This window comes from Crotalus tigris, unplaced genomic scaffold, assembly GCF_016545835.1.
Source record: "Crotalus tigris isolate CLP2741 ecotype Arizona unplaced genomic scaffold, ASM1654583v1 scf7180000017614.5298720, whole genome shotgun sequence".
Taxonomy (NCBI): domain Eukaryota; kingdom Metazoa; phylum Chordata; class Lepidosauria; order Squamata; family Viperidae; genus Crotalus; species Crotalus tigris.
The window spans coordinates 786,409-814,320 of record NW_024096513.1 but is presented as its reverse complement, the minus strand read 5'-3'; the positions used below and the strand labels follow the sequence as shown (position 1 = coordinate 814,320).

At 36.9% G+C, this 27,912-nt stretch overlaps 2 protein-coding genes across 2 annotated transcripts; both read right to left on the bottom strand.

Annotated features, from left to right (window-relative positions):
- Nucleotides 1–212: 212 nt before the first annotated feature.
- Nucleotides 213–4,739, bottom strand: LOC120300625 (vomeronasal type-2 receptor 116-like). The gene is made up of 4 exons (XM_039326907.1): nt 3,939–4,739; nt 2,638–2,865; nt 1,248–1,374; nt 213–1,111 (listed from the first exon to the last, which is right to left on the bottom strand). Exons 1-4 carry the CDS (start codon nt 4,737–4,739, stop codon nt 213–215), a joined length of 2,055 nt encoding a protein of 684 aa, XP_039182841.1.
- Nucleotides 4,740–15,950: 11,211 nt separating this feature from the next.
- LOC120300624 (vomeronasal type-2 receptor 26-like) lies at nt 15,951–21,179 on the bottom strand. The gene is made up of 5 exons (XM_039326892.1): nt 20,986–21,179; nt 20,064–20,355; nt 18,795–19,649; nt 16,987–17,113; nt 15,951–16,849 (listed from the first exon to the last, which is right to left on the bottom strand). The coding sequence occupies exons 1-5, from the start codon at nt 21,177–21,179 to the stop codon at nt 15,951–15,953; spliced, it is 2,367 nt and encodes a 788-aa protein (XP_039182826.1).
- Between the last annotated feature and the right edge of the window lie 6,733 nt (nt 21,180–27,912).

Below are 27,912 nucleotides of genomic sequence, written 5' to 3'. Positions count from 1 at the left end.
AATAATTAAACACTCTTGGAAAGAGGTTGAAAATGCTACAATAAAAGCACTTCTTTTGATATGGGCATAATAAATCTTGCTACTAAGAATAATCTTTCACAAAGCCTTGTTTGACAGAAATAAAACTTCTATATATATCCTGTAGACAGCAAACAGTCTTTCTATTCTTTTTTGTGAGCAATCTTTCCTTTCAAGAAAGTTCACATAGGATACTAATTTCTCTTTGTGAGTTGCTCCCTGTGATTGAGGTCAGGCCTAAAAACAATTATGTAGCATTTTGGGAAAAATATACATCCCAGTAATGCAGCGCTGGAGGACAAGATGGAGAAGATCTCCACAGCTACCATGGCTTTTCCTTTTGTGCTCAGATAGGCTGGAAAGAAGGAGATCCACACACTGCAAAAGGCCAACATGCTGAAGGTGATGAACTTGGCTTCATTGAAGCTGTCAGGTAGTTTACGGGCAAGAAAAGCCAGAAAAAAGCTGGCAATGGCCAAGATACCCATGTAGCCTAAGACACAATAAAAGAAGAAAGCTGACCCCTCATTGCACTGCAAAATTATTTCTTGGAGTTTTGAGAACATGTCCAACTCAGGGAATGGTGGGGATGTTGACAACCAAATAATACAAATCAATACTTGGAAGAGAGAACAGGAAAGGACAGTACAAAAAGCCAATCTTTTCCCCACCCATTTCCTCATCTGAGATCCTGGTTTAGTGGCCATGAAAGCCACAACTACAGTGATGGTTTTAGCCAATACACTAGAAATGGCCACTGAGAAAGTGATACCAAACATTGATTGTCGGAGAAGGCAGATCACTTTGCCAGGATGGCTGAGAAAGAACAAAGAGGAGAGAAAACAGAGCAGAAGAGAGACAAGCAGGGTGTAGGTGAGGAACCTGTTGTTGGCTTTGACAATCGGAGTATCCCTGTGCTTAATAAAAGTTCCAAGTATCCAAGTTGTCAAGAAGAAGAAACAAAGAGCTGCTGAGGCTAAACCAATTCCTAAGGTTTCTTCAAAAGTTAGAAATACCATCACTTTCAGGATACATCCATTCTTTTCTTTATTTGGATACTGATCTTCTGAACATTCAAAACAGTCATCCATATCTGGAAGAAAAATCAAGGATACTTTTTCATCTAGGCATTTCATATTACTGAAAATTGTCTTATTAATTTTATGCCTCCAAGTAATTTATTAAAGTTTGCTTAATTCTAATAAAAAATGATAAAATTCCTACCCTACCATTTTGATTTGAAATCTTCCCTTCTGGGCATGGAACACAGGCATAGCAGCAGAATTGATCCCCCTCAATCCCTTTCTTCCAGGATGCAGGGAAACAAGGGTCATTGCATCGAGAAAGTGGAAGAACCTGGTGATAAGCATAAAATGTTTTGAAATTGGGGGTATTTAAAACAGTTCGTATTTTTTCTCCTTTATTGTGGGGAATTATTTTTGACTTCTGAAAGAATACTTAATTTATCAACTTCATCAACAAGTTAAAATGCATAGAAATTACAGTGATGTACAAAAGGTTTTTTTTATGTGTTTTGTGATTTATTTGGTAGATGCATGTTTATTACATAGAAAATTGCAGAAAGCCCAACAATTGTTTATTATTGAAAATTTTTAAAATTTTTACAAAACAACCCTACCCAACCCACCCCAAGCCTCCCACTCCCTCCCCCAGCCTTCCCAGAGCTGAATATAGGCTTAATTAAAATTTCATAAAGTCTTAAAAAAAATATAAACCATAAATAAGTCTAAATACATTACTTAGACAACTTATGAAATGATTAACAATAAAAAACAAAAAAAGCAAAAGCATAAGTATTAAAAATAGAAAATACTTAGAAAGAAAAAGAATAAAAAAAGAAAAAAAGGAAAAAAGAAAAGAAATATAAAAAGATAAAATAAAAATAAAAAATAAAAATAAAAAAGGAAGAAGAAGAAAAAGTACAATCTATAAGATATTAAAATATATGTAAATTATTGAAAAACTAAATAATATTTTTATGTCCAACTTATGTTGTATAAAATCTATCCATTTTTCCCATACCGCAAAATACTTCTCTTGCGATTGATCCTTTAAAAAAGCCGAAATTTTTGCCATTTCTGCCAAGTAAGACACTTTAAAAAACCACTCTTGCAAAGTAGGCAAAGATTCCTTCTTCCAACATTGCCCTACTAACAACCTTGCGGCTGTGATTAAATTTAACATCAATATAACCTCCTTAGTGTCACAATCTGTAACAATACCTAACAAAAATAATTGTGGCGTAAATTTTACCCTCCTTCTAAAAATTCTTTGCATATTCCACCATATCTTAATCCAAAAGGCTTTTATATTTTTACACGACCACCAAAAACCAAAACATTTTTTTTTTGAAGGGCAGGATGAATAAACAAGTGCACGTGTTGACAATCTAATGGAAAAGTAGCTACTCTCATGACTTAAAACACAAATGCTAACCAAATGTGCAAACATGGCTTTTACATTTTTATGTAAATGCTTCATCATCAACAACATTTGAAAAGAATATGCCATTGTTTCTTTAAAAAAACCAGAAATCAGATATGAAAAGAGATTGTGTTCAATATGGGACAATAATGAATTATGGCATTGTCTATTTACCTGGTTAAAAGCTGGATTCCAGACGATCACATCTTCATCAATGAGTAATTCCTTCCCTTTTGGGGCCTGTAGATCCAGCTTTCCAACTCTAACTCTCTGAAAGGATCTGTTTGGAAAAGTTATCAAGTTGGTGATGTCGAATCCACCTGTTGCTTTTCCTTTCTCATTCGGGAACACTCTCTCCCCAACTGAATTGTTAAAAGAAATGCCTTGAAGAAATGAATGGAGCTACTTAAAAGGAAATAGAAGAGAAAGGGAATTGAAAAGCTAATAATGGAGAAGAGAACACCATATTCAATTTTCATTCACTCATTCTTACCATTCCTATAACTATTATTATATATGTATGCTTAGAGGTTTGATAATTGATATTGCGTGGAAATAATTAATTAATTAATTTTATATTACTTTAAGGAAAGCTAAGAAGGAGTTGAAGCAGAATGAAAATACACTTTTGGAATTAGGTAACTTCCTTCAATTATGATTTGGGTTTCCTTTTGAAAGAACTAATTCAACCTAATCTATATATAATCTTTCCTCATTGATACAAAGCTATTTTAGAGTTTGAGGTCTGACTAAATTCCTCTAACAAAATTTTAGAATCTGAGCTTTCTTTGGTAGATAGATTAGTGGTATAGATAATTGCAAACATAGGTTTGGTTCATACTATGTATGCATATATTAAAAAGACCACTTTTATTTTATTCCTGTAAAACCCTGATAGAGACAGAAACTGCATGAGCCACATAAAAAGTTCTTGGAGAATTATTTTTGGAGGGGACAATGAAAAGTAATTTAAATTATCATTTTAATTATCTCTTATTTTGGAAGCTATGGTGATTAATTAAATAACTCCTGCCCGCATCTAAACCATAATTCATAGAGTAGCTTCTTGATGATCAGAATAACAATAAGAACAGAAACTGTTATTTCTATATGTATTTTAGATATAACAGTAAAATACAGTTGCAAGGAACATTGGGGGTCTTCTAGAACAACACCCTGCTCAAGGAGAAGACGCTGTACCATTTCACACAATTAGCTATCCTTCTCTTCCTAGAAATCTCCCGTGTTGGATCATCAACAATTTCTGAAGGAAAGTAGTTCCACTATTTAATTGTTCATTGTTCTTGCAATCAGGAAAGTCTTCCTTATTTCTATGCTGTTTCTGATACTTGATTCCACATGCAGAAAAGATTAAGACATTCTACAATGAATTCAAAAGATTTATTGTAGAATGATTCATTCATTCATCAAACTGCTCATTGAAATGAAAGTGGTATCAAATGCAAAGCGAATACCTGCCAAGCCTGCAGATTTAGAAAATCGGGTTTTTTATCCATTTTAGTCTTCTTTCTATTGAACTCCAGAATGAGTAGACCTTGCAAAGCATGAGCCACAGCATAAACAGCATTGTAGATACTATAGCTTTGGCCAATCATTTCCATTTCAAATACAGGTGCAGGAAGGTCCTCCAGCTTCATCTCCCCAGTGCATTTCCTACTCTGCATTTTTTGTAACTCTGATTTTGGAAATGAACAATCAAATGATTGTTCCCAAACTTCCTGCAGAAACCCATTTCTGTTGTCTGAAAGAGGATTTACAGTCTGAAGAAATTCCTTGAAACCTACAACTGCTCTTGAATGAACAGTGAAGGAAATAGCCCCATGGAACATCTTGAGATCCCATGTGATTTGAAATCCTGATAATATGAAATCAATCTGTGCAGTCATGATCCACACCTTTCTAAATAATGCCATTTCTTTGGTTTCAGGATCTGCCAAAAATGTAACAGTTCTTAGCCACATAATAGCCCAGGATTCTCCATAGACAAGAAATGCATTGGCTTTGCTGTTCATCAAATTAATGGAGATAATTGAGATTTTATGATAAACTTCTGGGAAGTCCTCCAAGTGAACCAGTTGTGGAAGCCTTTCTATGAACGATGAGCAGATTCCGTTCTCTGAAAGTAAGGACTGCATTTTTTCTAAGAAATTTTCTCCATTGTTGTTATCAACAGCAAAAATCCCAATCCATGTCCACCCAAAATGGTGAAGTAGTTGGATAATCCCAATGTATTGATGGTCTTCTTTTGGGACCATGCAATAAAGTGAAGAGAGCTTACTGGTCTGAAATGCATCTTGGTCCAATGAGCCATATGTCAGCTAAAAAAAAAGTGGAGTACAATTCTGTTCAATTATTAAATGGAACCTAATTTTTCTAGTCTAGTTTTTCTATAAAATATATCCAAGAAACATTTTTTCCTAGCGTTCTCCTAAATATTAATACGAAAGGAATGTGTTGAAATTAGTTCAAGCACATTTAAAAGATCAGTTGTTTTAATATGAGTTTAAGAGTAGTACATTCAAATCTTCGCATAGATATGGAATGTCTCTAGATATTCAATTCCTGCAATGGGCATTGTAGTATCAGAAAAGAATGCTACATAGCAGACCGTAAGACATGCAGAACATCCTAATACAAAACCAAGTATTTGATGCTCATTAATTATTCTGTAATAACAACAGCAACAACAACAACATATAGTTTTTTTTCTCCTCAACCCCATCACAGCTTACTTGTGAAAACTTGAAGAAACCCATTATTTCAGCGATATAAGATGATGTATCAAAATCCAATCCTCCAATAATAGCCATGAGTTTTTTCTGGCTATCACATTTGTAGTTAAGGACAAATTCCTGGGATTTGAAAAGCAGGTCCAGAGTGGTACGATAGGTCATTTTAGGATTGATGTAACTATCATAGATATGGAACCCAAGAGTGATGTTAGGTAAGATCTGGGAGTCCTCATTGATCTCCTTCACAGCAAAGGCCAAGGCAAGGACGTGCTGATGAAATTTGGTGATTATACTGCAAATAATTGAAATACCCTTGTTGAAATAATTGAAATACCCTTGTTATGAGCTGACAATTCTCATAAGGCGGCATTATTTCTTAAGAATAATAGCCATTTCTTTCTTTGATAGTAGTAAAAACATAATATCCTTTCTATAATTCATAATTATAAGCCCTGATGATATCACCTAATTTGTTTAATTAAATGTCTGCAAGACAATAATCAAATTCAGAGAGCATCAAGGACCCCTCATTTCAACCCTGAGCTAAAATATTCTCCTTTATTGATAATTTCTACATTGTTTAAATTTATGTTTTACACAGTATTTCAATGACCTGTAAGAAATATATACTTTTCAAAGTTCTATATTTATTTTCTATGAGATTTTCAGAAAATGATAAATGAACAGATTTAGCAGGTGTCACCATTTATTGTTTGTATGTTTGTGGAGGAGAGATAATGCCAAACTGTTTTAAAAATTAGCTCAATTTCAGTACATGTTCAACAATGTGTGTGAATGTCTTTAAAAAAAATGTAAAGAATATTATTTCTTCTGCAAGAACCAGATGTAATTGAAAGACACAGAAAGCATAGATTCCATAGAAGAACACTATATTTATGCACAAACAACTTTTACTTTTTGGACATCAGGCTAAGTTAGATAGCAAAGGACAATTCTTACATTGGTACATCATTAGGTCTTCTGCCAGGATGTTCATTAAATTCCATTTCAAAAAAGTGGTAAACCATGTGGGACGCTATTCCACCAATGATGAAGTCTCCAGGCTGGTACCACTCATGTGGAACAAGGAAAGCATTACTTGCAGGGCACCTCAAAGTAGCTACTTTGTACACTAAGAAAATCAGAAAGTACATCTTGATGCTTTCATTCTTGTGAAAATGTTATGTCTTCCACCCTAACCATAGGGAAATATATATATATTCCTATACTTCACCTAAGAATTAATCCAAGGTTTATATCTAAGAATGCATCTAAATAGAAAATCTATCATTTTTTATTTGAAGATGCATGAGAGTGCAACTTGTATCTTGAATATCACAAGAACCGGGACAGATACTTTGGCAGAAAAGAACAGAGGGTAGAAACTTGAAGCAATGTATTTGACAGTGACACTATTAACCCTCGTACCAAACTCTCTGTGGTTCATGACTTACATTATATTTTGATTGTTGTTGAATTTAAATACCCTTCTGTGCAGCCTTTGATGTTTGGGCTAAGCTAAAAAAAAATGGTGATTCCTCTAGGAGATAATTTTTTTGTTTTGATGAGATAATGTCTGATGGTTCATCGATTTTTTTAAATGAGCAATGGCCAGCAAAAGTAGTATAAAGGATGGATTCCAGTGAAGATGGAGAACTGATGACATGCCCGGGGAGAGAGATTTATTTATTTTTTAAATGAAGGATACAAAGTTGTAATTTGAAGCTTAGTCTGCTTTACTGTGGGTGGCTAAAATGTTCTGATTTTTATGATTCCTTATTGGCCAGCAAATCCTAAGGGACTTACAAAAAAGCTACTCTTTGAAAAAAGAGGGAGTTAGAGGAGAAAATTATGAGAGATATATTTGAAAAATCCTTAAATAAAATTCACTAATTCATAAAATAAAACTCATTAGTTCATAGATCAGCTATCCATATATGTTTAAAAAAACCTAGTCAAACTCCTTCAGAGATACAATTATGTGTAGAACATTATCAAACTACCAAGGCAATTGCACAAGCAGCTGGCAACGTAGAGGAGTCAATTGCAATTTTGGAATATAAATCTGACATCAATCTTTATTGTGATGGTTTAAACATAAACCTCCCAACATAATTGAAAGAAGAGTTCCAAGAAAACATGCAACTTTCAAAGAGACAATTTTGGGACTTTTTCTTCATGAGCACTAATAATGTTGAGACATCCTTGAGAAGTTTATGACTACTTGATTAACATTCCAAGAAGAAAAAAAAATATTTTATGAAGATAAACTAGAAGGAGTGACTGAAACATAATATGTCAATTGGAATTTGGATGGATTTTCAGCTGTTTGATATTAGCAATAGAATGAAAATTTTAATGTAAAGTCGATTTGAAAATGAGTTTTTTTCCTTTATATATAATGCTTAAGTAATTCCTAAAGCTTGCAAAATATTAGAAGTTTTAGGATAATTAATAATCCTAAATTATTATAAGTTTAATAAATATTACAAGATTTACCATCATTCAAAAGTATATTTGAGTTATCTGTGTTAAGAGAAAATTAAAGAAAAATACGTATTAGCTTAAAGAAAAGTTTAGAGTTTTAAAAGGGATGTATACAGGAAGAATTTTTTTTTATGAGGATAACTTGGAAGGAGTGATTTAAGTTTGATGAATTAATTGTAGTTACTTGGAATTTTATTAGTGTAACTGAAAGCAATGTACGTTAAATGGAATTTTTTTAGAAAGATGTATTAGAACTTTTTGATTTTAGAAATGTTTTTAAATAAAAGTTTAGTGTTTTCAAATAGATTTCAAATAGATTTTAACAAGTATTTTTTCCCTCTAAGCTTAAAGAGTCTGAAAGTGATAGTAAATTTTTTAAATATAAATGGTGATAGTTTATAAAGATTTTTAAGTGCAAACAGAAATGTATATTTTTTCCACAGCAAGGAAGAAAAAGCAGAAATGTTTAAATGGGTTGCTTTATTCAAAGAGAAGAATATACTTAATTATATTTTGTATTTGGAAATCACTTTTAAATTTTGTGTTGTGATGAAAAAATGAAACTTTTCCTGATTAGATAGATTCATTGTTATAGAAATAGCTAGTATATAATGTTATTATCTTCTACTGTGCTAAAAAGAGTGGGAAGTCAATGCTTTTTTCTTTTTTCCTTTATACCTTATATTTTCTTTTCCTCTTTTTTTCCTTCCCCTAATTTTCTATTTTTATTTTGCTTTGTATTTTATAGACCTCACAGCAGCATTTGATATGGTAAGCAGAGAAGTAATAAAATAACGTTTAACACAGCACAGTACTTAAGCAAAATGGTCCAGTTGAGATCTGCATATGTGGGACTGATAGGGTAGATTACAGAGGTGACACCGAAATATAATTTTATTATTTTCTATCTATATCTTAAATTATTGCATTCTATTCCAATTTCATTTTATTTTATTCCAATTTCATTTTAAATTGTATTTTATCTAATTCCATTATCAACTGTTTTTATCAAATTTTAGTAATAATTTGTTTCTGGAACTTTGCACTTTAATATGGCCCAGGGCTAATCAATAAATAAATTAATGAAGTTTAATGAAGAGAAGGATGAGGGGGAACATGATAGCAGTGTTCCAATATCTCAGGGATTACCACAAACAAGAGGGAGTCAAACTATTATCCAAAGCACCTGAAGGCAAGACAAGAAGCAATGGATAGAAACTAAGGAAAGACAGATGGAACCTAGAACTAAGGAGAAACTTCCTGACAGTTAGAACAATTAATCAGTGGAACAAACCTGCCTCCAGAAGCTGTGAATGTTCCAACACTGGAAGTCTTTAAGAAGAGATTGGACCGCCATTTGTCTGAAATGGTACAGGGTTTCTTGCCTGGGCAGAAGGTTGGACTAGAGGATCTCAAAGGTTCTTTCTAACACCATCCTCCTCCTCCTCCTCCTTCTCCTCCTCCTCCATATATATATATATATATATATATATATATATATATATATATATATATATATATACACAGTATGTAGCCCCTTTATGGATTACTGCCTTGTCGTGGCGAAGGGGCTTGTGAAACTCAATGAAGCTATAAGCTATGCCATGCAGGGCCACCCAAGACGGACAGGTTATAGCAGAGAGTTCTGACAAAATGTGATCCACTGGAGAAGGAAATGGCAAACCACTCCAGTATCTTTGCCATGAAAACCCCATGGACAGTACTAAAAGGCAAAAAGATATGACGCTGGAAGATGAGCCCCTCAGGTCGGAAGGTGTCCAATATGCTACTGGGGAAGAGCAGAGGGCTAGTACTAGTAGCGCCAGAAAGAATGAAGCGACTGGGCCAAAGCCGAAAGGACGCTCAGCTGTGGATATATCTGGTGGTGAAAGGAAAGTCCGATGCTGTAAAGATTTTTTCTCCATAGGAACCTGGAATGTAAGATCCATGAATCAAGGCAAGCTAGACGTAGTCAAAAAGAGATGACAAGACTGAACATCGACATCTTAGGAATCAGTGAACTAAAATGGACAGGAATGGGTGAATTTAACTCAGATGACCATCAGGTATACTACTGTGGGCAAGAATCCCTCAGAAGAAATGGAGTAGCCTTCATAGTCAATAAAAGAATAGGAAAAGCAATACTGGGATACAATCCCCAAAATGACAGAATGATCTCAATTCGAATCCAAGGCAAACCATTCAATATCACAATAGTCCAAATCTATGCCCCAACCACTGGTGCTGAAGAGGATGAAATTGACCGGTTCTATGAAGCCCTACAGCACCTTATAGAATTAACACCAAAAAATGATGTCCTTATCATCATGGGGGATTGGAATGCTAAGGTAGGGAGCCAAAAGATAACCAGAATAACAGGCAAGTTTGGCCTTGGAGTACAAAACGAAGCAGGGCACAGGCTAATAGAATTTTGTCAAGAGAATACGATGGTCATAACAAACACTCTTTTCCAACAACCCAAGAGACGGCTCTACACATGGACATCACCAGACGGTCAACATAGAAATCAGAATGACTATGTGCTCTGCAGCCAAAGATGGAGAAGCTGTATACAGTCAGTAAAAAGAAGACCAGGAGCTGGCTGTGGCTCAGATCATGAGCTTCTCGTTGCAAAATTTAGGCTTAAATTGAAAAAAGTAGGGAAAAGCACTAGGCCACTCAGGTATGAACTAAATCATATTCCTGATGAATATTGCAGTAGAGGTGACAAATAGATTTAAGGAATTAGAGTGCCTGAAGAACTATGGATGGAAGTTTGCAACATTGTACAAGAGGTAGCAATTAAAACCATCCCAAAGAAAAAGAAATGCAAGAAAGCAAAATGGCTGTCTGAGGAACCTTTGCAAATAGCTGAGGAAAGAAGGGAAGCGAAAGGCAAGGGAGAAAGAAAAAGATACACCTAATTGAATGCAGAATTCCAGAGAGTAGCTAGAAGAGATAAGAATGCCTTCTTAAATGAACAGTGCAAAGAAATAGAAGAAAACAAGAGAATAGGGAGGACCAGAGATCTCTTCAAGAAAATTGGAGATATGAAGGGAACGTTTCATGCAAAGATGGGCATGATAAAGGACCAAAATGGCAGGGACCTAACAGAGCAGAAGAGATTAAGAAGAGATGGCAAAACTACACAGAAGAACTATACAAGAATGAGCTTAACATCCCAGATAACCACACTGAGATGGTCACTGACCTCGAACCAGACATCCTAGAATGTGAAGTGAAATGGGCCTTAGAAAATCTGAGCAACAACAAAGCTAGTGGAGGTGACAGTATTCCAGCTGAGCTATTCAAAATCTTAAAAGACGATGCAGTAAAAGTGCTACACTCAATTTGCCAGCAAATTTGGAAAACTCAACAGTGGCCACAGGATTGGAAAAGGTCAGTTTACATTCCAATTCCAAAGAAAGGCAATGCCAAAGAATGTTCAAACTATCGCACCATTGCACTCATTTCACATGCTAGTAAAGTTATGCTTAAAATCCTACAAGCTAGACTCCAGCAGTATGTGGATCGAGAACTACCAGAAGTACAGGCAGGATTTCGAAGAGGCAGAGGAACTAGAGATCAAATTGCCAACATACGCTGGATCATGGAGAAAGCTAGGGAGTTCCAGAAAAACATCTACTTCTGCTTCATTGACTATGCAAAAGCCTTTGATTGTGTGGATCACAACAAATTGTGGCAAGTTCTTAAAGAGATGGGAGTACCAGACCATCTCATTTGTCTCTTGAGAAACCTATATGCGGGTCAAGAAGCAACAGTGAGAACTGGACACGGAACCACTGATTGGTTCAAAATTGGAAAAGGAGTCCGGCAAGGCTGTATACTGTCGCCCTGCCTATTTAACTTATATGCAGAGCACATCATGAGAAAGGCAGGGCTAGATGAATCAAAAGTTGGAATTAAGATTGCCGGGAGAAATATCAACAACCTAAGATATGCAGATGATACCACTCTAATGGCAGAAAGTGAAGAGGAACTAAAGAGCCTCTTGATGCGGGTGAAGGAGGAGAGTGCAAAAGTCGGCTTGAAACTCAACATTAAGAAAACCAAAATCATGGCATCTGGCCCTCTCAATTCCTGACAAATAGATGGGGAAGAAATGGAGGTAGTGACAGATTTTATTTTTTCTGGGCTCCAAGATCACCTCAGATGGGGACTGCAGCCAAGAAATTAAAAGACGCTTGCTCCTGGGGAGGAAAGCTATGGCAAATTTAGACAGCATACTAAAAAGCAGAGACATCACCTGGCCAACAAAAGTGCGTATAGTCCAGGCCATGGTTTTCCCAGTTGCAATGTATGGCTGTGAAAGTTGGACCATAAGAAAGGCTGAGTGCCAAAGAATTGAGGCCTTTGAACTATGGTGCTGGAGAAGACTCCTGCGAGTCCCTTGGACTGTAAGGCATTCAAACCGGTCAGTCCTAGAAAAGATCAACCCCGACTGCTCTTTAGAAGGCCAGATCCTGAAGTTGAAACTCAAATACTTTGGCCACCTAATGAGAAGGAAGGACTCACTGGAAAAGGGCCTAATGCTGGGAAAGATTGAGGGCAATAGAAGAAGGGGACGACAGAGGATGAGATGGCTGGATGGAGTCACTGAAGCAGTAGGTGTGAACTTAAATGGACTCCAGAAGATGGTAGAGGACAGGAAGACCTGGAGGAAAGTTGTCCATGGGATCGCGATGGGTCGGACACGACTTCGCAATTAACAACAACAACAGTATGTAGGTCTTTGGTTATTCGGGTTTTCTCCCATGTAAAATTGGAAGTGTCTTGGCGACGTTTCGACGATGTCCCGTTCGTCATCTTCAGGCTGGTGTTTTCAGCTTCATGCTTCGAGGAACAATGTGTGGTCTTAGCTGTTTCTTCCTTTTAACTGCCAGTGGGTGTATCAACTGATTGGGTGGGAGCTTGGCTCTGTTCTGATTGGGTGGAGGTGTGTTCTGATTGGTTAGGGGCTTGGCTGTGCTCTGATTGGCTGGGCGGTTGGCTGTGCTCTGATAGGCTGAGGGAGTGTTCTGTTTGGGTGGGGGCTTTGTTGTGCTCAGGTTAGTCTGAGTTGCAGGGGGGTTTAAGATGGTGGGCTGCCTTGCTATTTTTTGGCTTCGCGTTCGTGGTCATGCCTCATCTTCATGGAGGATGTCAGTTTGCTTCATGTATGGATTGGAGGGGTTTAAAGTGGCTAATGATGCAGCTGTGGTCTGGCTTCTGGTTTGTGGTGGTCTCTCATCATCGGTGTAGCTTTGGGTTTGCTTTTTGCGTGGATGTGTGGTGGTGACATCCTGTGTGGTTTTTGTGAGTGTGGGTCTGGTGTCATTTTTTTGTGTTAGGGAGTCGTTTGTCAATAAGGGTGGGTTTCCAAATGGCTGGTAGGCGGGAGGTATCATCTCATTTGTTCTGCTGTGCGAGCGTTTTTCTATCTCGATGGCTTCTCTTATTATTCTGTTATTAAAATGATCAGTTTTGGCGATAGTTCTGGTATTTTTAAAGTCAATTCCATGTCCTGTGGCTTTAAGGTGTTGGACCAGGGAAGATGTTGGTTCCTCTTTTTTGACTGAGTTCTTATGTTCTTCAATGCGTGCACTTATTCTTCTGTTGGTTTGTCCGATGTATGTGGTGGGACAAGTGGTGCATGGGATTTCGTATCCTCCTTGATTTTCTAATTCAATTTTATCTTTGGGGTTTCTAAGGATGGTGGATATTTTTCTGTTTGTGCAGAATGCTGTTTTGATGTTGTGTTTATGGAGGATCTTACTGATTCTGTCTGTGGTGCCTTTTATGTATGGGAGGAGGGCTTTGCCGTTTTCTTGTTCTTTGTCTTAGATTTTAGTGGGGGTTTCTTTTTGGATTAGGTTTGTAATCTTATTTCTTTGGAATCCATTGGATGTTAGTACATTGGTGAGTGTGTAGTTCGGTTTTTAGGTGTTGTTCATCAGCTAAGTGTTTTGTTCTGGAGATGAGTGTCTTGGCTACAGAGTTGATCTGTGCTGGGTGGTGGTGTGAGAGAGCATGCAGATAGCAGTTTGTGTGTGTTTTCTTCTGGTAGATGGTGTGTCCTAGGGAGCCATTGGATTTCTTGTAGACTAAGACATCCAGGAAGGGAAGTTGGTTATTAGCTTCTGTTTCCATGGTGAACTGTATTTTGGGGTGTAGGCTGTTGAAGTGTGTGAGGAAGTTGTCCAGTTTTTCTTTCCCATGTGGCCAGATTATGAAGGTGTCATCTACATATCTGAGCCAGAGTTTGGGTTTGTGATCTGATCTTTTCTAGAGCTTGGGTTTCAAAGTGTTCCATATAGAGGGTTGCAATAACAGGTGAGAGGGGTGATCCCATTGGTGCTCCTTCTGTTTGTTTGTATTTTTGTCTCTAATAGATGAAGTATGTGTTGGATAGGCAGTGGTTGGTCAGATCTAAGATGTGTTTGGGGGGGTGTTTATATTTGTTTTGGATAGCTGTCAAGGCTTCTTTGATAAGCACTTGGGTGAAGAGGGATATGACATTGAAGCTCACGATTAAGTCGCTGGGCTGTAAGTTTTGTTTCTTTATTATCTCTATAAACTGGAATGAGTTTTTTATGTGTGAGGTGATGGATTCTGCTTTGGCGAGAAATTTGGCTAGGTCTTGTAGAGGTGAGACTATGGAGCTGACTATGGGTCTGAGTTGGGTTCCTTCTTTGTGTATCTTGGGGAGACCATAGAGTTTGGGGCATCTGGATGTTTTCTCTCTGGGAATGATTCTTTGCTGGATCTCCTCGCTAATCTGGGAGGCTTTTATTTTGGATTCGGTGGTTTTTTCCAGGTAGGTGGTGGGATCTGTGTTTAGGGGTTTGTATGTGGAGTCTTGGAGTAGGTTGGTTAATTTGGTTTGGTAGTCAGATGTGTTGATAACCACCGTGGCATTGCCCTTGTCTGCTGGTAGGATTGTTATGCTGGTGTCTTCTTTCAGGTTACGCAGTGCTGTCCGTTCCTCTTTGGGTAAGTTGCTTTGGGTGGCTTGCTGGTACAGAGGATGTTGGTGATTTCGAGTCTGATTCTGTTAGCGTCATCGGGGTTGATTTTGGTCAGGCTGGTTTCAACTCCACATATAATGGTTTCAGTGGGGATGTGTTTGGGAGTGACTGCAAAGTTGAATCCTTTGGAAAGGACATTGCTTTCGGCTTTGGTGAGGATCCTATCTGAGATCTTATGCACTGTTTGTTTCATGTGTGGCTGTGAGGGCGGAGGGATTCGTTTCTGGCGTTCTTGTAGTCTTCGGATTTGTTTACAGTATATCCAATCTTTTTACTTAACTCAAAACCGCAGCCATATGCAACCCACATTCCTGGTCATATTTTCCCGACCACAACATACCTGTGAGATGGGATGGGTTGAGAGACAGTTTTTGCCTTAAGGTCATCAAGCTGGCTTTCAAGGCCAAGCAAGGACTTGCACTTATGGTCTCCCATTTTCTAGTCCAATGCCTTTAACATTAGACCAAACTAAAATACTTTTAAACATAGAAATTATGTTTAATTATGTTAAATCTCTATGAAAGAAGAGTCGGGATTGCAATGGCACCATATCAGGGTCTTTCCTGAAATTGCACAATAAACCACCTTTAATCTTCCAATTAGGTGAGAAATGCAGTGATTTTTTTGTAAAAAAAAAAAAAAAAAGATGCTGGAACTCACACACATTATACAACCTGCCCAACTTGCAAGGTTCCATCCAAAAAAGGTGCCGGAACTCTGTTCTGGGCATTCTATGACAAAAAAAGCCCTGGAGAAATCCATCTTCACTTCTTCCTTTCTATAGACAGTGAAGAGCAAATGAAAATCTCCTACAGCAACCCCATCTCCATTTCTTTTGTGGCATCTTCAAAGCAAGATTCCCTATCTTCCATAGGGTCTCCAGTTTCCAAGTTCTCACAAAAAAGTGTTTGAGTGATGGGAGCAAAGCCATTTCAAAGAAGTCATCCTCTCCTTATCCAAATTAACAATCAACACACATATTGCTGGCTGGAAAACATCCATAAATAATTAAACAATCTCTGAGAGAGGTGGAAAATGCTACAATAAAAGCACTTCTTTTGATATGGGCAATTATAATAAATCTTACTACTAAGAATAATCTTTCACAAAGCCTTGTTTGACAGAAATAAAACTTCTATATTTATCCTGTAGATAGCAAGCAGTCTTTCTATTCTTTTTTGTGAGCAATCTTTCCTTTCAAGAAAGTTCACATAGGATACTAATTTCTCTTTGTGAGTTGCTCCCTGTGGTTGAGGTCAGGCCTAAAAATAATTATGTAGCATTTTGGGAAAAATATGCATCCCAGTAGTGCAGCACTGGAGGACAAGATGGAGAAGATCTCCACAGCTACCATGGCTTTTCCTTTTGTGCTCAGATAGGCTGGAAAGAAGGAGATCCACACACTGCAAAAGGCCAACATGCTGAAGGTGATGAACTTGGCTTCATTGAAGCTGTCAGGTAGTTTACGGGCAAGAAAAGCCACAAAAAAGCTGGCAATAGCCAAGATACCCATGTAGCCTAAGACACAATAAAAGAAGAAAGCTGACCCCTCATTGCACTGCAAAATTATTTCTTGGAGTTCTGAATACATGTCCAACTCAGGGAATGGTGGAGATGTTGACAACCAAGTAATGCAAATCAATACTTGGAAGAGAGAACAGGAAAGGACAGTACAAAAAGCCACTCTTTTCCCCACCCATTTCCTCATCTGAGATCCTGGTTTAGTGGCCATGAAAGCCAAAACTACAGTGATGGTTTTAGCCAATACACTAGAAATGGCCACTGAGAAAGTGATACCAAACATTGATTGTCGGAGAAGGCAGGTCACTTTGCCAGGATGGCTGAGAAAGATCAAAGAGGAGAGAATACAGAGCAGAAGAGAGACAAGCAGGGTGTAGGTGAGGAACCTGTTGTTGGCTTTGACAATCGGAGTATACCTGTGCTTAATAAAAGTTCCAAGTACCCAAGATGTCAAGAAGAAGAAACAAAGAGCTGCTGAGGCTAAACCAATTCCTAAATTTTCTTCAAAGGTTAGAAATACCATAACTTTCAGGATACATCCATTCTTTTCTTTATTTGGATACTGATCTTCTGAACATTCAAAACAGTCATCCATATCTGGAAGAAAAATCAAGGATACTTTTTCATCTAGGCATTTCGTATTACTGAAAATCGTCTTATTAATTTTATGCATCCAAGTAGTTTATTAAAGTTTGCTTAATTCTAATAAAAAAATGATAGAATTCCTACCCTACCATTTTGATTTGAAATCTTCCCTTCTGGACATGGAACACAGGCATAGCAGCAGAACTGTTCCCCCTCAATCCCTTTCTTCCTGGATCCAGGGAAACAAGGGTCATTGCATCGAGAAAGTGGAAGAGCCTGGTGATAAACATAAAAGGTTTTGAAATTGGGGGTATTTAAAACAGTTTGCAATTTTTCCCCTTTATTGTGGGGAATTATTTTTGACTTCTGAAAGAATACTTAATTTATCAACTTCATCAACAAGTTAAAGTGATATAGAAATTACAGTGATGTACAAAAGGTCTTTTGTGAAGGGCAGATGAATAAAAAAGTGCACATGTTGACAATCTAATGGAAAACTGGCTATTCTCATGAGTTAAAACACAAATGCTAACCAAATGTGCAAACATGGGTTTTACATTGTTATGTAAGTGCTTCATCATCAACGACATTTGAAAAGAATATGCAATTGTGCAGAAATCAGATATGAAAAGAGACTGTGTTAAATATGGGACCATAATGAATTATGCCATTGTCAATTCACCTGGTTAAAAACTGGATTCCAGACAATCGCATCTTCATCAATGAGTAATTCCTTCCCTTTTGGGGCCTGTAGATCCAGCTTTCCAACTCTAACTCTCTGAAAGGATCTGTTTGGAAAAGTGAACAAGTTGGTAATGTCGAATCCACCTGTTGCTTTTCCTTTTTCATTCAGGAACACTCTCTCCCCAACTGAATTGTTAAAAGAAATGCCTTGAAGAAATGAATGGAGCTACTTAAAAGGAAATAGAAGAGAAAGGGAATTGAAAGGTTAATAATGGAGAAGAGAACACCATATTCAATTTTCATTCACTCATTCTTACCATTCCTATAACTATTATTCTATATGTATGCTTAGAAACTTGATAATTGATATTGCATGGAATTAATTATTTAATTAATTTTATATTACTTTAAGGAAAGCTAAGAAGGAGTTGAAGCAGAATGAAAATACACTTTTGGAATTATGTAATTTCCTTCAGTTATGATTTGGGTTTCCTTCTGAAAGAACTAATTCAACTTAATCCATGTATAATCTTTCCTCATTGATACAAAGCTATTTTAGAGTTTGAAATTCCTTTAACAAAATTTTAGAATCTGAGCTTTCTTTGATAGATAGATTAGTGGTAGAGATAATTGCAAACATAGGTTTGGTTCATACTATTTATGCACATATAAAAAAGACTCCTTTTATTTTATTCCTCTACATGATAGAGACAAAAACTGCATGAGCCACATAAAAAGTTCTTGGAGAATTGATTATTTTTGAAGGTAACAATGAAAAGTAATTTAAATTATCATTTTAATTATCTCTTATTTTGGAAGCTATGATGATTAACTAAATAACTCCTGCCCACATCTAAACCATATTTCATAGAGTAGCTGCTTGATGATCAGAATAACAATAAGAACAGAAACTGTTATTTCTATATGTATTTTAGATATAACAGTAAAATACAGTTGCAAGGAACCTTGGGGGTCTTCTAGAACAACACCCTACTCAAGGACAAGACGCTGTACCATTTCACACAATTAGCTATCCTTCTCTTCCTCGAAATCTCCAGTGTTGGAGCATCAACAACTTCTGAAGGCAAGTTGTTCCACTAATTAATTGTTAATTGTTCTCACAATCAGGAAAGTCTTCCTTATTTCTATGTTGTTTCTCATACTTGATTCCACATGCAGAAAAGATTAAGACATTCTACAATGAATTCAAAAGATAATTGTACATCAAACTGCTCATTGAAATGAAAGAGGTATCAAATGCAAACGGAAATACCTGCAGATATTGAAAATCGGGTTTTTTATCCATCTTAGTCTTCTTTCTATTGAACTCCAGAATGAGTAGACTTTGCAAAGCATGAGCCACTGCATAAACAGCATTGTAAATACTATAGCTTTGGCCAGTCATTTCGATTTCAAACAAAGGCCCAGGAAGGTCCTCCAGCTTCATCTCCCCAGTGCATTTCCTATTCTGCATTTCTTGTAACTCTGGTTTTGGAAATGAACAATCAAATGATTGTTCCCAAACTTCCTGCAGAAACCCATCTCGGTTGTCTGAAAGAGGATTTACAGTCTGAAGAAATTCCTTGAAACCTACAACTGCTCTTGAATGAACAGTGAAGGAAATAGCCCCATGGAACATCTTGAGATCCCATGTGATTTGAAGTCCTGATAATATGAAATCAATCTGCGCAGTCATGATCCACACCTTTCTAAATAATGCCATTTCTTTGGTTTCAGGATCTGCCAAAAATGTAACAGTTCTTAGCCACATAATAGCCCAGGATTCTCCATAGACAAGAAATGCATTGGCTTTGCTGTTCATCAAATTAATGGAGGTAATTGAGATTTTATGATAAACTTCTGGGAAGTCCTCCAAGTGAACCAGTTGTGGAAGCCTTTCTATGAACGATGAGCAGATTCCGTTCTCTGAAAGTAAGGACTGCATTTTCTGTAAGAAATTTTCTCCATTGTTGTTATCAACAGCAAAAATCCCAATCCATGTCCACCTGAAATGGTGAAGTAGTTGGATAATCCCAATGTATTGATGTTCCTCTTTTGGGACCATGAAATAAAGTGAAGAGAGCTTACTGGTCTGAAACGCATCTTGGGCCAATGAGCCATATGTCAGCTAAAAAAAAGTGGAGTACAATTCTGTTCAATTATTAAATGGAACCTAATTTTTCTAGTCTAGTTTTTCTATAAAATATATCCAAGAAACATTTTTTTCCTAGCATTCTCCTAAATATTAATATGAAAGGAATGTGTTGGAATTACTTCAAGCACATTTAAAAGATCAGTTGTTTTAATACGAGTTTAAGAGTAGTACATTCAAATCTTCCCTTAGATATATAATGTCTCTAGATATTTAATTCCTGTAATTGGCATTGTAGTATCAGAAAAGAATGCTACATAGAAGACCATAAGACATGCAGAACATCCTAATACAAAACCAAGTATTTGATGCTCATTAATTATTCCGTAACAACAACAGCAACAACAACAACATATAGTTTTTTTTCTCCTCAACCCCATCACAGCTTACTTGTGAAAACTTGAAGAAACCCATTATTTCAGCGATATAAGATGATGTATCAAAATCCAATCCTCCAATAATAGCCATGAGTTTTTTCTGGCTATCACATTTGTAGTTAAGGACAAATTCCTGGGATTTAAAAAGGAGGTCCAGAGTGGTACGATAGGTCATTTTAGGATTGAGGTAACTATCATAGATATGGAACCCAAGAGTGATGTTAGGTAAGATCTGGGAATCCTCATTGATCTCTTTCACAGCAAAGGCCACGGCAAGGACATGCTGATAAAATTTGGTGATTATACTGCAAATAATTGAAATACCCTTGTTGAAAAAGTAAGCTGACAATTCTCATAAGGCAGCATTATTTCTTAAGAATAATAGCCATTTCTTTCTTTGATAGTAATAAAAACATAATATCTTTTCTAAAATTCCTAATTATAAACCCTGATAATATCACCTAATTTGTTTAATTAAATATCTGCAAGAAAATAATCAAATTCAGAGAGCATCAAAGACCCCTCATTTCAACCCTGTGCTAAAATATTCTCCTTTACTGATAATTTCTACAGAGTTTAAATTTATGTTTTACACAGTATTTCAATGACTTGTAAGAAATACATAATTTTCAAAGTTCTATATTTATTTTCTATGAGATTTATCAGGTATCACCATTTACTGTTTGTATGTTTTGGGAGGAGAGATAATTTAAAAAATTACCTCAATTTTAGTATATGTTCAACAATGTGTGTGAAAGTTTTTTTAAAAAAATGTAAAGAAGATTATTTCTTCTGCAAGAACCAGATGTAATTGAAAGACACAGAAAGCATAGATTCCATAGAAGAACAACTACATTTATGCAGATACAGCTTTTACTTTTATAAGGGATTTTTGGGCATCTGGCTAAGATTAGATAGCAAAGGAAAATTCTTACACTGGTACATCATTAGGTCTTCTGGCAGGATGTTCATTAAATTCCATTTCAAAAAAGTGGTAAACCATGTGGGACGCTATTCCACCAATGATGAAGTCTCCAGATTGGTACCACTCATGTGGAACAAGGAAAGCATTACTTGCAGGGCACCTCAAAGTAGCTACTTTGTACACTAAGAAAATCAGAAAGTACATCTTGATGCTTTCATTCTTGTGAAAATGTTATGTCTTCCACCCTAACCATAGGGAAATATATATATATATTCCAATACTTCATCTAAGGATTAATCCAATGTTTATATCTAAGAATGCATCTAAATAGAAAATCTATCATTTTCTATTTGAAGAGGCATGAGAGTGCAATTGTATCTTGAATTTCACAAGAAACAGAACAGATATTTTGGCAGAAAAGAACAGAGGGTAGAAACTTGAAGCAATGTATTTGACAGTGACACTATTAACCCTTGTACCAAACTCTCTGTGGTTTATGACTTACATTATATCTTGATTGTTGTTGAATTTAAATACCCTTCTATGCAGCCTTTGATGTTTGGTCCAAGCTAAGAAAAAAATGGTGATTCCTCTAGGAGATAATTATTTTGTTTTGATGAGATAATGTCTGATGATTCATCTATTTTTAAAATCAGCAATTGCCAGCAAAAGTAGTATAAATGATGGATTCCAGTGAAGATGGAGAACTGATGACATGCCCGGGGAGAGAGATTTATTTATTTTTTAAATGAAGGATACAAAGTTGTAATTTGAAGCTTAGTCTGCTTTACTGTGGGTGGCTAAAATGTTCTGATTTTTATGATTCCTTATTGGCCAGCATATCCTAAGGGACTTACAAAAAAGCTACTCTTTGACTAAAGAGGGAGTTAGACGAGAAAATTATGAGAGATATATTTGAAAAATCCTTAAATAAAATCCACTAATTCATAAAATAAAACTCATTAGTTCATAGATCAGCTATCCAAATATGTTTAAAAAAACCTAGTCAAACTCCTTCAGAGATACAATTATGTGTAGAACATTATCAAACTACCAAGGCAATTGCACAAGCAGCTGGCAACCTAGAGGAGTCAATTGCAATTTTGGAATATAAATCTGACATCAATCTTTATTGTGATGGTTTAAACATAAACCTCCCAACATAATTGAAAGAAGAGTTCCAAGAAAACATGCAACTTTCAAAGAGACAATTTTGGGACTTTTTCTTCATGGGCACTAATAATGTTGAGACATCCTTGAGAAGTTTATGAGTACTTGATTAACATTCCAAGAAGAAAAAAAATATTTTATGAAGATAAACTAGAAGGAGTGACTGAAACATAATATGTCAATTGGAATAAGGATGGATTTTCAGCTGTTTGATATTAGCAATAGAATGAAAATTTTAATGTCAAGTGGATTTGAAAATGATTTTTTTTCCTTTATATATAATGCTTAAGTAATTCCTAAAGCTTGCAAAATATTAGAAGTTTTAGGATAATTAATAATCCTTAATCATTATAAACTTAATAAATATTACAAGATTTACCATCATTCAAAAGTATATTTGAGTTATCTGTGTTAAGAGAAAATTAAAGAAAAATATGTATTAGCTTAAAGAAAAGTTTAGAGTTTTAAAAGGGATGTATACAGGAAGAATTTTTTTTTTTTATGAGGGTAACTTGGAAGGAGTGATTTAAGTTTAATGAGTTAATTGTAGTTACTTGGAATTTTATTAGTCTAACTGAAAGCAAACTTTAATGTATGTTAAATGGATTTTTTTTAGAAAGATGTATTAGAACTTTTTGATTTTAGAAATGTTTTTAAATAAAAGTTTAGTGTTTTCAAATAGATTTCAAATAGATTTTAACAAGTATTTTTTCCCTCTAAGCTTAAAGAGTCTGAAAGTGATAGTAATTTTTTTTAATATAAATGGTGATAGTATATAAAGATTTTTAAGTGCAAACAGAAATGTATATTTTTTCCACAGCAAGGAAGAAAAAGCAGAAATGTTTAAATGGGTTGCTTTATTCAAAGAGAAGAATATACTTAATTATATTTTGTATTTGGAAATCACTTTTGGATTTTGTGTTGTGATGAAAAAATGAAACTTTTCCTGATTAGATAGATTCATTGTTATAGAAATAGCTAGTATATAATGTTATTATCTTCTACTGTGCTAAAAAGAATCGGAAGTCAAGGCTTTTTTTCTTCTTTCCTTTATACCTTATATTTTCTTTTCCTCTTTTTTTCCTTCCCCTAATTTTCTATTTTTATTTTGCTTTGTTTTTTATATTTGAATTACCTTAAGCTCACTAAAAATCTTCAAAAGGTTTTCTGCAACAGAAGTTTCTAACCTTTGATTGCAAACACTTTAACATAATCTAACAAATTGTCAAGGCCCACTTCAAAACCTCATCCTAAGAAAGCAGGACTCTTGGAACAGTTTCTTTCCAAAAGGAACTTTTATTAAGAGAAGCTGATAGCAGGCATGATAGGCTGGATCTGAGGGTTTCCTACTCAGATCAAAAGGTTAAAGGAGTCTCAAGCAAACCCTACCCCAATAGTTCATCTGGTCAGTTTGAATGGGCCAGTCCTCAGGTATTAAGTCTGCTGTGGGAATGGAGCTGATAACGGGGTCCGTTCCCATGCTGGTGAAGATGTTGTTGTGTCTTTGCACCTCCCTTCCACAGCAAAAGACATGCCAGATGGCCTGAGGCACATTCCTTTCTCACCCCAAGGTAACATCAAGGGAGAGATAATTCAAAGAGCAAGTATGTAGAAACAGCAGCGAGGATACATTGTAGTGAAACAGAGAACGTAGCACAGAGCCTTCCCCCTCCCCCTCAGGAGAATGGCAGACCCTCAATAAGAAATGAAATAGATTCCCCCCCAGGAAAAATGGGTTCTGACACAAATATCTTACCTCCCACAACTAGAAACATTTGAAAGACAGAGTGGCTTACATTAGATATAAAACCTACATTTATGCTGAAACACCTTTTACTAATATCAGCAATTTTGGGGGGAACTGGCTAAGATTATAAAAAGAAAAAAGAAAACTTTTACAATGGAATATCATAAGGCTTTGCACAGGGATGTTCCTTCAATTTCAATTGATAAAAGTAATAAACTATGTGGGATGCCACACCACCAATTAATAAATCACCACTGCACATGGAGTTCTATAAGGGGCTGCTCTTGAAAAGTATCTGGAAGCACCAAATGGTTCAAAGTGCAGCCACCCATATGGTTTTGTGTAGACCGAGGTGAACATATATTTCACCTTTGTTGCGGGAGTTGCATTGGCTGACCATTTGCTTCTGGGTACAATTCAAGATGCTGGTTTTCACCTTTAAACCTTACATGGCTTGAGATCAGCTTATTTGAAGAATTGTCTCTTCCTGATCATATCCATATAATCCAGTAGAGCAGGACTGCTGTCTGGTCCAGACTCTTTAAGCTTCCCTCCTTCTTTGTTGCCCCTCTAGGGCAACTTTCTGAGCACCGGACTGAACGGAATTGGGCTAAGAACCCGGAGCACCAGCTTCTTCCTCCCGTCTCATCTAGGCATCCGATCAGAAGTCCTCAGACTGATCATTTCTTTTTCAGGGGGCAAATATACAAAATCAGCAGGGGATCAAATATTTTTTTCCCTCACTGTAGATTGTTGGGGACAATTTGCAGACTTAGAAAGGGCTGTAAAGCACTATGAAGCAGTATGTAAGTCTAAGTGCTATTGCTATTTGCGTTCCATCCAGCAAAGCAACATTCAGACAATGTAATATGTGAATATATCTTGGAGAAATATAATCTCCAAATTCTAGGAGGTAAGGATAAGACTTACCTACAGTCATCTATTACTGACTGGCTGTCAGCCTTCAGCTCATTATCTAATCTCTGTAATATCCTGAAGAAACACTTTACAACTAAACCTGCTACAAAAATAGCCTGAGTGGGTAGTCCCTGTTGGGTTGACCCTGAATGCCAGTGGCTGAAAAATAAATTGTAGGCAGCCATGAGGCTCACCCAGAGGAATCCTACTGTTCATATACAAGCTGAGATTTTGCACTTAATAAGCGAATAAAAAAAATATAAACTTTTAAAAAAGGTTTTGCCATTTCAATCTGTATCAAACTTGAATTGGCTGCTAAAAGTCATAACTCAGTAATATTTATGCACTCTGTAGCAGATGTTCTAAGGCAGACATGTCAAACTCAAGGTCCGGGGGCTGGATGTGGCCCGCAAAGTTTTTTCATTTGGCCTGTGAAGCCATCCCGGAAACAGTGAGGGAACAGCTCCCTCTGCCTTGGCCCTGCCTTGGCCCTGGCCCAGGCCAGCCGGGAGCCAATGTACAATTTTGTGGTGGCCATCTATGCTGAAACACATTCAGTCTTAGCTCTATAAGCCCCCTCCCTGCATCGCCTGAGAGGAACAGTGAGGCTCCTTCAGTGGACCATGCCTTGGCACTTGCGCTGGTCCCACCCCCTTCTGCCAGAGACCCTAAGATCTATCCCACTCCTGCCCAGGCCCCCACAGGCACCCTTGACACAAACGATGTAGAGCTGACCACACCCACCCAGTAGGCCACATCCACTCCATCCATGCCCAACCAGTAGGCTGCACCCACCCTGGCCATACCCAACCAGCCCCCTGAGGGCAACCACAATGCTGATGCAGCTCTCAATGAAATTGAGTTTGACACCCCAGTTCTAAAGGAATGGAGGGTTGCATTTGATATACCAATCTCTGCTGAGGACTGGGAGAAATATTATGAGTGTTTGTTTGCTTCTACGGAACCTGCAGAGAAACTGTCTTTAAGCAGGGAATTAATAAACTCTAGAACTCCTCCCCCTTTTCCTCCAGTCTTGGAAAAGGAGATATAATCCATCATTGAAAGCTTAAAGAGCAATAAAGCCCCAGGTGAGGACTTCTTATCATCAAAATTATTTAAGAAATTTCCCAATTGGTGGGGAACAGTATTGGCAGGTCTTTTTACACATATAAATAACACTTGCCATATACCAGATGGGTGGAAGATGGCAATAGTTGTCCCCATATATAAAAAAGGAAATAAAAACGATCCTAGTAATTATAGGCCCATCAGTCTGATTGACATTATAGCAAAATATACATGCTAAGTTCCTTTTAAATAGAATTGAAATCTGGGTAGAGGAAAACTATACCTTTACAGAAGAACAAGCAGGTTTTAGACAAAGCCGATACACTATTCATAACTGCTTTGTCTTCAACCATCTAATTGCCAGATATGCCTATAAGAGGACACCCCTGTTTGCCGCTTTTATAGACCTCACAGCAGCATTTGATATGGTAAGCAGAGAAGTAATAAAATAACGTTTAACACAGCACAGTACTTAAGCAAAATGGTCCACTTGAGATCTGCATATGTGGGACTGATAGGGTAGATTGCAGAGGTGACACCGAAATATAATTTTATTATATTCTATCTATATCTTAAATTATTGTATTCTATTCCAATTTCATTTTATTTTATTCCAATTTCATTTTAAATTGTATTTTATCTAATTCCATTATCAACTGGTTTTATCAAATTTTAGTAATAATTTGTTTCTGGAACTTTGCACTTTAATATGGCCCAAGGGCTAATTAATAAATAAATTAATGAAGTTTAATGAAGAGAAGGATGAGGGGGGACATGATAGCAGTGTTCCAATATCTCAGGGATTACCACAAAGAAGAGGGAGTCAAACAATTATCCAAAGCACCTGAAAGCAAGACAAGAAGTAATGGATAGAAACTAACCAAAGACAGATGCAACCTAGAACTAACTTGAAACTTCCTCACAGTTAGAACAATTAATCAGTGGAACAACCTGCCTCCACAACCTGCTGTGAATGTTCCAACATTGAAGTCTTTAAGAAGAGATTGGACCGCCATTTGTCTGAAATGGTACAGGGTTTCCTGCCTGGGCAGAGGGTTGGACTAGAGGATCTCAAAGTTCCTTTCTAACACCATCCTTCTCCTCCTCCTCCTCCTCCTCCTCCTCCTGCTTATGTGCTCTGATTGGCTGGGGGAGTGTTCTGTTTGGTTATGCTCAGGTTAGTCTGAGTTGCAGAGGGGTTTAAGATTTTGGGCTGCCTTGCTATTTTTGGGCTTCGCGTTCGTGGTCGTGCCTGCTCTTCATGGAGGGTGTCAGTTTGCTTCATGTATGGATTGGAGGGGTTTAAAGTGGCTAATGATGCAGCTGTGGTCTGGCTTCTGGTTTGTGGTCGTGCCTCATCATTGGTGTGGCTTTGGGTTTGTTTTTTGCGTGGATGTGTGGTGGTGACATCCTGTGTTGTTTTTGTGAGTGTGGGTCTGGTATCATTTTTTGTGTTAGGGAGTCGTTTGTCAATAAGGGCGGGTTTCCAAACGGCTGGTAGGCAGGAGGTATCATCTCGCTTGTTCATGCTGTGTGGGTGTTTTTCTATCTCAATGGCTTCTCTGATTAGATCCTCCATAAACACAACATCAAAACAGCATTCTGCACAAACAGAAAAATATCCACCATCCTTAGAAACCCCAAAGATAAAATTGAATTAGAAAATCAAGGAGTATACGAAATCTCATGCACCACTTGTCCCACCACATACATCGGACAAACCAACAGAAGAATAAGTGCATGCATTGAAGAACATAAGAACTCAGTCAAAAAAGAGGTACCAACATCTTCCCTGGTCCAACACCTTAAAGCCAGAGGACATGAAATTGACTTTAAAAATACCAGAACCATTGCCAAAAGTGAACATTTTAATAACAGAATAATCAGAGAAGCCATTGAGATAGAAAAACACCCACACAGCATGAACAAGCGAGATGATACCTCAGAGCACAGCCAACCCCCCAGCCAATCAGAGCACAGCCAACCCCCCAGCCAATCAGAGCACAGCCAAGCCCCTAACCAATCAGAACACAC

Coding starts and splice junctions, on each gene's coding strand:
- LOC120300625 (XM_039326907.1), bottom strand. CDS start 4,739: ATGGTCCCAAAAGAAGACCATCAATACATTGGGATTATCCAACTACTT. Junction 2,866..3,938: donor TAAATCTGCAGGCTTGGCAG/GTATTCGCTTTG, acceptor CCTTTTAAGTAG/CTCCATTCATTTCTTCAAGG. Junction 1,375..2,637: donor GGAATCCAGCTTTTAACCAG/GTAAATAGACAA, acceptor GCTTATCACCAG/GTTCTTCCACTTTCTCGATG.
- LOC120300624 (XM_039326892.1), bottom strand. CDS start 21,179: ATGTACTTTCTGATTTTCTTAGTGTACAAAGTAGCTACTTTGAGGTGC. Junction 19,650..20,063: donor GTTTCTTCAAGTTTTCACAA/GTAAGCTGTGAT, acceptor ACTTTTTTTTAG/CTGACATATGGCTCATTGGC. Junction 17,114..18,794: donor CCGATTTTCAATATCTGCAG/GTATTTCCGTTT, acceptor GTTTATCACCAG/GCTCTTCCACTTTCTCGATG.